Raw genomic sequence first — 11,932 nt, 5'->3', positions numbered from 1 at the left:
CCAGCCTCCTAAGGAGTAACGTCTCATCTAGCCCATTGCTCTTGCTGTTCAAAGTTTTTAATGAAACCGAGGGAAATCACAGGTTGAGGGGGCTACTGTGTCATGCATGTAACTGAGGGTGGAACTGGGGCTGAAAAAATCAGACATCATCCTATTGGTCCAAATCCTCAGCTGGTATAAATGGGTGTAACACCGCTTCAAATCAACAGAACCATTTACCTTTTACAACAGCTTAGGATTTGGCCCACTGACTTAGAAGTGATCTCTGTATTTTCTTTTAAGACCTCCCATTGCTGTCTTCCCTTGGAGGCTGGAATTGAACACAGGAACCAGGCAGTCACTTCACATGAGTTTTAGGAATGGCGGGTTCATTGTCTGGGTGGTTATTTCCACTTGCGGGTCCATCGTTGCAGCAGGGAGTAGGCGTTTGGTATTTTTCGCCTCTCTGGACAGTCACAGTGTAGGCTGCAGACGAGATATCTCAGAGGAAGCATTGTTTGCTTCCCATATTCTCTCCTGAGAGTGGCAAAGGGAAAAAAAATCTGGGGGATTTATCATGACCTACTATGTAAACCTGTTCAATGGAGATTTGGGCCAGATCCCATGTGGGTGTAAATGGGCCCAGCTCCATTGACTTCAGTGGAGCTATGTCAGTTTACACCAGCTCAGGATCTGGCTCAAGATGTCATTCAGGTTGCATGAGTATAAATGAGGCTCAGTTAGGTCCAATGGGTCAGAACTTGACCAGGAGCCTTCTTTGTCTCTAACATCTTGCCATATTCTTCTACTCATCCATGAATTTTAGTCTTGGTGAAGCTGAGGAAGAAAAAGTTGAGAAGGGTGAGATACAATCATATTGGACAAAGGTGTGCAATTAGAACATGACATGGAACAGAGTGGCAACGTTAGAGGGATCTCGGACAAGATCAGGGAGCTGGAGGTATTGGTAGATGAGAAAAGATGAAGAGAGCTAAACAACCTATACTGCAGTTTGGCTCCACAGTGAGTAAAAGGAGGAGCATACTAGCCTACAAACGTATGAAAGGTGTAAACCTTGAAGGAGGAAGCGGAATGATTTAGTGCGATACCCGGTGGGTTATGCTAGGAGCAGTGGAAGAAAGGGAAGATGAATATCAGGACAAACTTCATGCCACTCTACTTCTGTAAATGGAAGGAGGCAGAAAATTAGTAACTGGGGCACTTAACCAACAAGGGATGAGAGCAAGTGGCAAGACATACATTTCCATTCTGCCTCTATTTCTCTGTCTTGTCTGTTTATACAGTGGTTTCTAGGGCAGAGACTCTCTCTTGCTATACGCCCAGCACAATCAGTTAAGCCTTTAATTGTTATGGTAATATTTAATAATAGTAATTAATGCATGGATAAAAGTGCAAAATAATGGCACCATGGTACATTGCACCACACTCTGTGATGCCTGGCGAGCGCTCTATGCTGAATTATGCAATGTAAAAGTGGTGGAGGAGTGAGTGGGCCACTGACTGGCCTGGTAAATGGGGTAAAATTAATTGGAACTGCTGCTCTTACCTAAGCTGGTGACTTCTTTAGAACAAGTTTTACCAGCTGCCTTTTTATGGCGCAATTCTGTTATGGTTATTTCCTGAAAACATTGGTCTGATCATGGGGTTTATGAGGGAAAAATGCAGGAAGTGGGGAGTTAACAAATGCGAGCTCAGTATGTATATTTGTATGGGAGTGGATATCCTTCCTGTATATATAATAGGCAGAGGCAGGCAACAGAAAGAAGCAGGTAGCTACCCTGGGTTATGCTGCAGGGATTTGCCAGGTCAGTGGTTGTATGCAGGTCATATCAAGGAGGGGTTCATTTAATTTTAGCTTTGTTTTGTGAGTTGAATTGTAAGTTGTGGCAACAGGTCTAAGTTGGGGATACAGGAGACTCTGGAAAGGTAACTTAAAATGCATGATTTATTTTATAGGTTTGGTTTTAAAAAGATTTTTTGCCAAGTGCATTGAGAAAGTATGTGTCTTATAATCGCACGTTATACGCTTGCTTTTATGTGTGCATAGCTGCTGCAGTTATTCCCATGTGTTTTTAAACTATTGTTAGCAGAGCACTAATATTTGTTCTTCCCTGTTTCAGTCCTGTCCGCACTAGGACCACATTCTAAAATTTTACTTCATTGTTATGTCCAGTTCAGCTCCAATAGAGGGGACAACATTGGGAGCAGTTGTACTGGGGATCACTGGAATTTCAGCTGCTGGGTCACCTAGACTTATACAGTATTGAGAAGAGTTGCATCAAACATGGGCAGCTGCCTGGACCCCTGTCTACCCTGCAACTTCCACTGTTGCTCCCATGTTTCCTATACAAGTCTTTTTTTTTTATTTTTTCCCCCTTCCCATTTATAGGTAATTCCTGAAGCCAAAATCTGAAGCTGAGGTGGGGAAGATGCTGCTATGGGCTGGTGAGTAAATCTGATCCCTTCCCAATGACACTTTAACCATTACAGTTGGGGAATCCTTGCCCAGGAATTGAAAGCTGTGGATGAGACTCAAACAAATCTGTTGCCTTTCTAACGTGTTATGCAGGAGGTCAGACTAGATTTTCTAATGGCCCCTTCTGGCCTTCAAAATCTATGAAACAGCAGCATCCTACATGGGAATGTTTCAGCAAAGACTTTGCTCTAATGGATTTTGGCTACCTTATGCCTAATGGGTAAGATTCACCCACATGCAGAAGGCCTATGCAGCACTTTGAGGGCGCGAATGGGGGTTTAAATGGTGCTGGCCCCTCTGCGCAGGAATGAATTTCACCCTAAGTGAATGGGTGCCAAGAGTACAAAGTACCAGACTGACTTATTTTCTAATGCATTTTCATTTGGTTTGCAGGCTTGGCCATTCTTGTGCAGCTGCACCTGGGTAAGAATGTCTTGTTCCCTGTTTAGGTGTCTGGGGGCCGATAATATAAATAGAGACAATGGGTCAAATCCCCAAGTCCCTGTTCAGTTTTCACCCATTCCTATTACAGGCAAATCTGTCACTGAAGTTCATGAGAATTTTGCCTAAGTGAAGACTGATGACATGATAATCCTCTCCCAATGGTGCAACTCCATTGCCTTCGAAGGAGCTACTCCTGATTTACACCACTGCGAGAGTAAAATCAGGCGCTGAATATGGACTTTAGGACTGGCAAAGGATGAGAAAGTGTTACATAGTCTTGACAAGGGGAGGGGAAGCTTTATACTAACCTGGTGTTTCCACATGGAATGAACATATGTATAACTTAGGGCAACTTTGAATGCATCCGATGAAGTGAGCTGTAGCTCACGAAAGCTTATGCTCAAATAAATTTGTTAGTCTGTAAGGTGCCACAAGTACTCCTTTTCTTTTTGCGAATACAGACTAACATGGCTGCTACTCTGAAACCTGTCATTAGGGCAACTGGTGTATGTTTTACTTGTTGGACTCACATGAGGCCCTTTATTGAATTATATATGATCTAAAACAAGGGTGCTGGTGCTGGGGGTGTTGCCATACCCCTGGCTTGAAATAGTAATAACAACCCAAATACATGGCTTCCATGGTTTCCATCATCAGCACCCCCACTATAAAAATTGTTCCAGCACCCCGATCTAATGTGAAAATGGTGTCATTTGTCTATATTGCCAGCCACACACACCTGTAATAGATAAAGTTCCAGATGTCATATTGTCTATGAGGATGAAACATGTGTGTCCTTTCCACTACATTGTCTGCCGTGAACTGGGAAGCAAGAGAACCATGCAGAAGCACTGATGGGAATCTGGAGTACTGACTCCATTTATAGTTTGGTGCTTAGTAGCCAAGGAATGTTGGGCCAGATTTTTAAAGGTGTTTAAGCCAGTGCCTAAAGATGTAGAGAGGTGTCTGACTTCCTGGGAGCTGGGTGCTTTGGAGCTTTTGAAAATCTTACTAGGCACTTAAATATCTTTAAAAAGTCTGCCCCCCACATAGGGATTTAAAGTTTACAGCCCTGAGACATAAGTCGTTAATACAGTATATACAGATGAGATCATGGCTCACGAATTCTAACCAGTTGATTGTGTAGCCATGCCATGTTTGGGGTGGCCGTCAGCCCATGAGATTCCTAGATTTATCCCACCTATGACGTATTACTAACACACCGGTGCCACTGTTTGTTCTTTTTTTTTTTAACCAGGCTCTGCCTACAAACTTGTGTGCTACTTTACTAACTGGTCTCAGTACAGGACAGGACCGGCCAAGTACACTCCAGAAAATGTGGACCCCCTCCTGTGTACCCACTTGATCTATGCTTTTGCTGGGATGAATAACCATAAGATCACCACTGTGGAATGGAATGATGAAACCCTCTACAGGCAGTTCAATGCCCTAAAAGAGAAGTAAGTAACGTCTAATGTGTAGAGGATTTTAAAAACTAGTTCATTTAAAGGTGACCTATAAATGAATAACATGGGGTTTTGTGCCCCTTTTTGCTTCCTTGTGTTTCAGGGTTTTTTTCCTGCTTGTTTTTTATTCTTAGAAATAACCAGGATGTCAAAATCATATTTTCCCTTAGTTTTTAGTTGAAGGACTTTTGAGTGTCTCAGAAATGTGGATTGGGAAATGTGTTTGCAAAATCCTTTTCTTAAAAAGAGCATTTAGTTAAAGCAGCTATTAGTAAAAACAAACCAAATCCAGAGTTTTATACAGTCTAAGTACAAATAATTTCCCCTACCAATTAAAAAATAAGTCTTCCCTGGTATCTTTCATGTTATAACCCTGCTAGTTCACCAGCTGTGCACAGAGTTTCCTAGGATAGACAACGTCTGAATAAAAAGAACAATCAGGGCCCCAACAACCAAGAAAAAACAAACAAAACCAATCAAAATGTAAACCTTTTCCAAGAGTTTTGGTCTTTGTTCATCAACAAGTAGCAAAACAGGAAGTAAATGGGTTGTTTTCTTTACAGTTCACTTGATAATTGTTGTTTAAAATTCTGCTTAAGGCAGGTTTAGATTATTCTGGTTGCCTCATCATACCATGAAGAAACAGTTAGTCTCTAAGGTGCCACAAGTACTCCTTTTCTTTTTGCGAATACAGACTAACACGGCTGTTACTCTGAAACCTGTCAAGTAAACAGAGAGAGGTTTGCTCTGCAAAATTTAGAACTGGGTTTGCATTGCAACCCTCACCAACACCAAAGAGGTGTTCAAATCAGGAGTTCCAGAAAGGCCCTTATTATGATATTCAGATCCAAACTTCAATCCCTCAGAAATTTAGGAGGGGCTTTTTGAGTTTCTGGCCTTTGTTCGAACCCATCTCTAGATGTATCGGTGTTGAATCAGTTTCATGCCAGTAGACTTCAGTGTCATGAGCAAAGGATAATGGACAAGGTTCTGACCTCAGTCAGAGGGGTGTAAACTTGGAATAACTCCACTAAGGAGGTGTGAATAGAGAAGATTGTTTAAAAGCTGACAATAGATTTAAAAAATAAATAAATAATCATCTTTATTGACTTAATTCCCCCCCCCCCAATACTTTTTCCTGCTTTCTAGAAATAAGAAACTTGTCACGCTCCTGGCTGTTGGAGGTGGAAACTTTGGTACTCAAAAGTAAGAACTTTTCCCTTCATTTTTTAAGATGGTGTTGGTGACAGCAAGGAAGAGGGTCCTATATTCCTTTAACAGTTGTATTGACTGTTATTGAAGACAGTGGCAATCAAAATGAGAAAGTATAACGCACAATGTGGGATAGAGGACATGGGTTACAGTAGTAATAACAACAATAATAATAATGCTTAGCTCATCGGAAAATGTCAAAACGTTTTACAAAGGAGGTCAGTATCATTATTCCCATTGTACAGATGGGGAAACTGAGACACAGAACCATGAAGTGACTTGCTCAAGGTCACACAACAGAACAATGGTAGAGTCAGGAATAGAACCCCAGCTCTTCTGAGTCCCAATCCAGTGCTTTATCCATAAGAGCATATGATTTCTTACTGCATGAAGAGGAAGGCTGATTGGCTGGACAGAACATTGGGCTGGGACTCAGATTTGGGTTCTATTCCCAGCTCCGCCTCTAACTTGCTATGTGATCTTGGGCAAGTCACTTCCTGCTCTGTGCCTCGGTTTCCCTTAACACCCTGGTTTTGTCTTGTCTATTTGGATTGTAAACTCTTTGGGGCAATGACTAACTTTTACTATGTGTTTATACAGTGCCCAGTACAATGGAGCACCAGTTTTGAGCCTCTAGGTGATACTGCAACACAAATAATAATAATTATTATTCCGGAGTCTAGATAATGGGATATATTTGGACTTGGCCAAATTTGATATATTTTTAAAAATAATTTTGATGAATAACATCAATGTTTATTTCTAAGAATTTTTAAATTTAAATTTTTAGAGTTGCATGAAATTATGGGGGGATGTCAAACAATTATTTAATGACTGTAAATGCTGAGATTCAAAAAGTTAAAGCTTTATTAACTCTTAAAATACAAATTGTCAACATCACATGTCCTTATATCAACAAGTCATACCTGTTTGGACTATTCATTGGCTAGTACATTTGTAAGAAACCTAATTCAGAAGTCTAAAGCACTGGATTTTGACTCTAAGAAGTTGTCGGGCAGCATTTTTCTTACTTGGTCTATCTGTAAATTTTTATTATTATTGCTGGAAACATTTTTTTATCAGTTTGTGTGTGTATGGTGAAATCATAAGAACATAAGAATGGCCATACTGGGTCAGACCAGTGGTCTGCCTAGCCCAGTATCCTGTCTTCCGCCTGTGACCAGTGCCAAATGTTTCAGAAGAATGAACAGAACAAGGCAATTATTGAATGATCCATCCCTTGCTGTCCAGTCCCAGCTTCTGGCAGTCAGAGATTTAGGGACATACAGAGCATGAGATTGCATCCCTGACCATCTTGGCTAATAGCTGTTGATGGACCTATCTTTCATGAACGTATCTAATTCTTTTTTGAACCCAGATATATTTATAGCCTTCACAACATCTCCTGGCAATGCGTTCCGCAGGTTGACTGTGCGTTGTGCGAAGAAGTGCTTCCTTATGTTAATTTAAAGCTGCTGTCTATTAATTTCCATGGATGATCCCTAGTTCTTGTGCCATGTTAAGGGGTAAATAACACTTCCCTATTCACTTTCTCCAAATCATTCATGATTTTATAGACCTCTATATCCCCCTAAGTCTTCTCTTTTCTAAGATGAACAGTCCCCGTCTTTTTAATCTCTCCTCGTATGGATGCTGTTCCATACCCCAAATCAGTTTTGTTTCCCTTCTCTGTACCTTTTCCAATTCTAATGCATCTCTTTTGAGATGGGGTGACCATATCCGCACGCAGTATTTAAGGTATGAGCGTACTTTGTGTACTGACATTTTTCTGATTTAAAACTGAATCCTTCCAAGCCTGGATATATCTAAAGCCTATTGAATTCAATAGACAGACTCTTGTTAACTTCAGCAGGCTTTGGATCTTGTGCTATGGGATAAATCCTACAAGGTGCTGAGCCCCTATCCAGCAAAGCACCTAAGCATGTGCATAACTTTAAGTATGTGAGCAGTGCAATTGACTTCACGGGGACTACTCCTGGACTTAAAGCTGGGCTTTGCTGGACTGGGGTCTGGGGGCTCAGCACATGATCGAGCCTTATGCTTAGACCTCTGTTTTGTTAGTAATTGATGGTTAGATGATGAAAAGAGGAGGTAATGTTGCAACGATGTGGAGGGGGAAGAGATGAAGGAAAAGGTTTAGAGAAGAGAAATCTGATTACAAAAACAATAATGAAAAGCATTAGACATCAGCAGAGAGATAAGGCTGTTGAGATAATAGATGGTATGATGGAAACTATGGGCCAGGTCCTCAGCTGGCGGAAAACAACATAACACCATTGAAATCAGTGGCGCTACCTTGATTTACACCAGCTCAGAATCTGGCCATCTGGAAAGACTGGAGGACCAAAGGCGGGTGGTGCTAATAATGCAATCGTCAGACAAAAATGATTTCTTCCAGATTTACTGCCATGGTTTCCTCGCCTGCTAATCGTAAAACATTCATCAATTCAGTGATTGATTTTCTCCGCAAGTATAAGTTTGATGGGCTAGATCTCGACTGGGAATATCCTGGTTCCAGGGGAAGCCCTCCAGAGGACAAGCATCGCTTCACCATTTTAGTTCAGGTACAGGAGTACAGTCGATAGCCTGATCCAAAGCTCATCAAAGTCATTGAAATGTTTTAGTTAATTGCTGACGTGTAATCCTGTAACTTGTTAGTTGTGCCTGAAAAGTGCTTATTTTGACATGAGATAAAGGGTGATCACAGACAACATTAGGGGTATTCAAATTATTTGCAGACGTTTGCAAATTTTAAAAAAGGCCTAATTCCCATTAGATTGTTCTTTATCTCAAGTGAACAAGACTGACCGTTGCTCTTTGTTTTATACTTGCAGGAAATGGTAGCAGCTTTTGTTGAAGAAGGACAAAGAACAGGACGTGCAAGGCTATTGGTTTCAGCAGCTGTGTCTTCCAGTAAAGACACCATGGATGCTGGATATGAAGTTGCTGCACTGGGGAGGTAAGTCAAAATGATTTCTGCAAGATGGCTAGCGAGAACATAAGGAAAAGTCTGTGCATTGTAGGGTCTGTTGGCTTGACTTTGGATGTAGTCCCAGTAGATGTCGTTAGGTAATAATCCTGAAAGGTTGTCTGTCTTGCTCTTCTTTTCTATCCACATTAAAGAATAATCCAATGAAATCAATCCCAGAGTTAATTCGGATCCTAGTCCAATTTTATCCAAACCACCAAAGTTTGGGAGCTTGGAGAAAAGGTTTCAGTTTAGATCGCTCTCTACATCAAATGTTGTTATCCAATATCTAAGGATGATCCTGAAGGACTTGCCATCTTTAACACAATCTAGCTTGTCTTGTACTTCTTTAGTCTGGGTGTTCTTAAGCCCTTCAGAGTGAAGAGGTCTTAGTCTTTTAGGAAATGGATTCCTTACTGTGGCATTTGTTTTGTTTGTATTTAGGAGTCTTGATTTTATCAATGTGATGACCTACGACTTCCATGGAAGTTGGGCGTCTGTCACAGGACACAACAGCCCCTTGCACAAGGGCTCGGATGACTATGACAAAGTTCCTTTCTACAACTGTGTAAGAAAACAAATAACAATACAGGGCTAGATCCAAGGACCATTGAAGTCAATAAGAATCTTTCCACCAATTTCAATGGATCAGGCCCAGGGTTTGGTATTTGTCTGGGGTGAAAGTCATGTTACTGTGAAGGGTTTTCTTCCTACAGGAATATGCTATGAAATACTGGCAGGATAATGGTGCTCCAGCTGAGAAACTCATTATGGGATTCCCAACGTATGGACGAACTTTCAAGCTTTCTACTACGAATACTGGGGTTGGTGCTCCAGCCTCCGGGGGTGGGTCTCCTGGGGTGTATACCCGTGAATCTGGCATCTTGGCTTACTTTGAGGTAAGCATTTCAAGCAAGTTATATCTATCGCTGGTTCTTCCATGGCCCCCTACTACTGTAGTGTCTGAGCACCTATCTTTAATGTATTTGTCCTCCTGACCACCCTGTGAGGCAGGGCAGGGAGATTATGCCTGTTTTATAGATTGGAAACTGAGGCACAGAGAGATTTGCCTGAGGTCACACCGGGGAGTCTGTGGTGGAGCAGGGATTTGAACCTGGGTCCCAAGCCAGTGTGCTAACCACTGTACCATTCTTCCTCCATACAAGATTTCTAGAGCAAACTTGCTTTTTTATTTGTTTATACTTTTCTTGTATGTGACAGACATTTGTTGTAATGGACAGGACTATAGATTGCTTAAGTCATCTCTTCCCCCCCAAACTTTCTGTTTAAACTTAGAATGTGTCCTCATATGTAGTGAATCTGGCTCACTGGCCGTTACTGACTTTCATTTACACAGGTTTGCACGTTCTTAAAAGGAGCCACCACCAGCTGGATTGAAGCGCAGAAGGTCCCATATGCCTTCAAAGACAGAGAGTGGGTCGGATATGACAATGTGAGGAGCTTTGAGATCAAGGTGGGTTCTTGTCATTTTCACAAGATCCTCATTAGAAAGCCTTGGAAACAGGAACATATAAGTGTCCCTTAGTAGATGAGACAATGCCAACTTCCGGGCAGGGGCACGGGGCCAAATCCTCAGACGATGTAAATCAGTGTGGCCCCCTAGAAGTCAGTGGAATGATGCCAACCTACACCAGCTTGGGATGTAGCCCTCTGAGCAGACCTTGTTAGGAATGGAGTGGTAGGGCTCACGATGAAGAAGACTCAGAGCTCAAGTGGAGACATTACGTTTCTTCCTAAAGTTTATATAATTGAAATGGCACTAAAATACTATAGAAACCTCTCCAGAGAAAGGAATTTATTTCAAGGCCTGCACTGTGATTGGTTAGACAGGCACAACTGGAAATAACAGGAGCTTTGAGTACGTTTCACCTGTTCTTAGCAATCCCAAGTGGCTCCACCACACAAGGATGATCCTACATATGTTTCACTGAAGTCTGCTTGGCACATTCTTGCTGCACTGGGCACATATGGTGCTGCGCTGCACGCTGTACTGTAAGTGTATTTGTGTGGGCCACTTTATTGCCTAGCAGATGCTATGCTTCCTCTGAAACAATTTCTGGTTACCTGGTATCAATGGAGGCAAAGTTAGAGATACAAAAGACCTCATCTGAGCCACCCCCCTCCCAATTCAGTATTGTTCCCTAAGGCACATTACTACATGCCAGTTTTAAATAGCAGTGGACGTTGCACATAGCTGTCTGTTCTTTTTCTGCAGACCCAGTTCCTGAAGGAGAAGCGCTACGGAGGAGCCATGGTTTGGGCTCTTGGCATGGATGATTTCACTGGCTCTTTCTGTGGTGCAGGAGCCAACCCTCTTGTAGGGAAGCTGAAGGTTCTCCTTGGAAACTGAGAGCCAAATCGTTGGACAAGAAAGGAACATAGCAGGGAGGGAAACATCATATTTATTGTCCAGGGACCTGATCCAATATCTACTGAAGTCAAGGGGAGTTTTTCTATTGGATCAGGCCATAGTTGCAGAAACGACTAAACTCTGTTTTTCCTAATCTGTTTTTTTTGGATTCAAACACCTGTAAATAAATCTTGTGCTGACAAAGCTGCCACGGTGTACCATGATGCAAGGGCCAAGCTGACATTCTGGCTGTGGAGCAGAAGTTACTGCATTCAGTCTGGTCCTTCAGACCCATTCCATATGCTGTCATAGTGTATGTATGAACCCTCTCACAAAACACCAGAGATAATTCTAATTATGTATAAAACATACCAAGAGAGACCTAGCTCCAAACCCCTTTGTCCCCAAACCTCCAAACTCTGGTGAAATTCTACATTTAGATCTAGCCCATATCTCTGTAGTGGGTCAAACCAAAACTATCAACAGCCCAGAAATTTGGAGTATCCAGAGGTGGGACCATGTTCCAGAAAGAGTTCAGATCCAGGCTTTCAGCAGATCACATAGTCTGGCTATTCCATTTCAGTACTGCGTTGATTCTGAATCTTGGGATTACATAAAATATGCTGTCCATGTTTTGCTTTGGAACCGCGATGTAATGTGTCTCAAAATGCTGTAGTATTCCTGTAGTAAGCACTCTTGGAGTCCCTTCCTTTATAAATAAATGCAACCAAAAGCAAGAAAGTATTGCCTTATTCATGATAGTGTTTTGCTTTGTGTTTGCGGCACCATATGAATTCCCTTCAGTTTTCCTTCCAACATCACAAAGACGAGCTATTTTATGATTTCATCAGTGCCTATTGCAGGGTGTCTTGCACCTTCCTCTGAAGCACCTGCTGTACTGGCCATTGTTGGGGACAGGATATTGGACTAGATGGGCCATTGCTCATGTCCGACTTTCACTTTCCAGGTGAACA

General features: G+C 42.0%; 1 protein-coding gene across 1 annotated transcript; it reads left to right on the top strand.

Moving 5' to 3' along the window:
• The first annotated feature begins 1,739 nt into the window (after positions 1–1,739).
• LOC125625185 (acidic mammalian chitinase) lies at positions 1,740–11,710 on the top strand. Its single transcript, XM_048826931.2, has 11 exons — positions 1,740–1,805; positions 2,390–2,445; positions 2,870–2,899; positions 4,179–4,380; positions 5,536–5,592; positions 8,018–8,183; positions 8,454–8,578; positions 9,032–9,155; positions 9,304–9,486; positions 9,945–10,061; positions 10,824–11,710. Exons 2-11 carry the CDS (start codon positions 2,430–2,432, stop codon positions 10,956–10,958), a joined length of 1,155 nt encoding a protein of 384 aa, XP_048682888.1. The 5' UTR covers positions 1,740–1,805; positions 2,390–2,429; the 3' UTR covers positions 10,959–11,710.
• Positions 11,711–11,932: the final 222 nt, after the last annotated feature.

The sequence above is a fragment of the Caretta caretta genome, chromosome 21 (genome assembly GCF_965140235.1).
Source record: "Caretta caretta isolate rCarCar2 chromosome 21, rCarCar1.hap1, whole genome shotgun sequence".
In the NCBI taxonomy this organism is placed as follows: Eukaryota; Metazoa; Chordata; order Testudines; family Cheloniidae; genus Caretta; species Caretta caretta.
The sequence above is the reverse complement of the archived record's forward strand: the minus strand, read 5'-3'. Positions and strand labels throughout refer to the sequence as shown.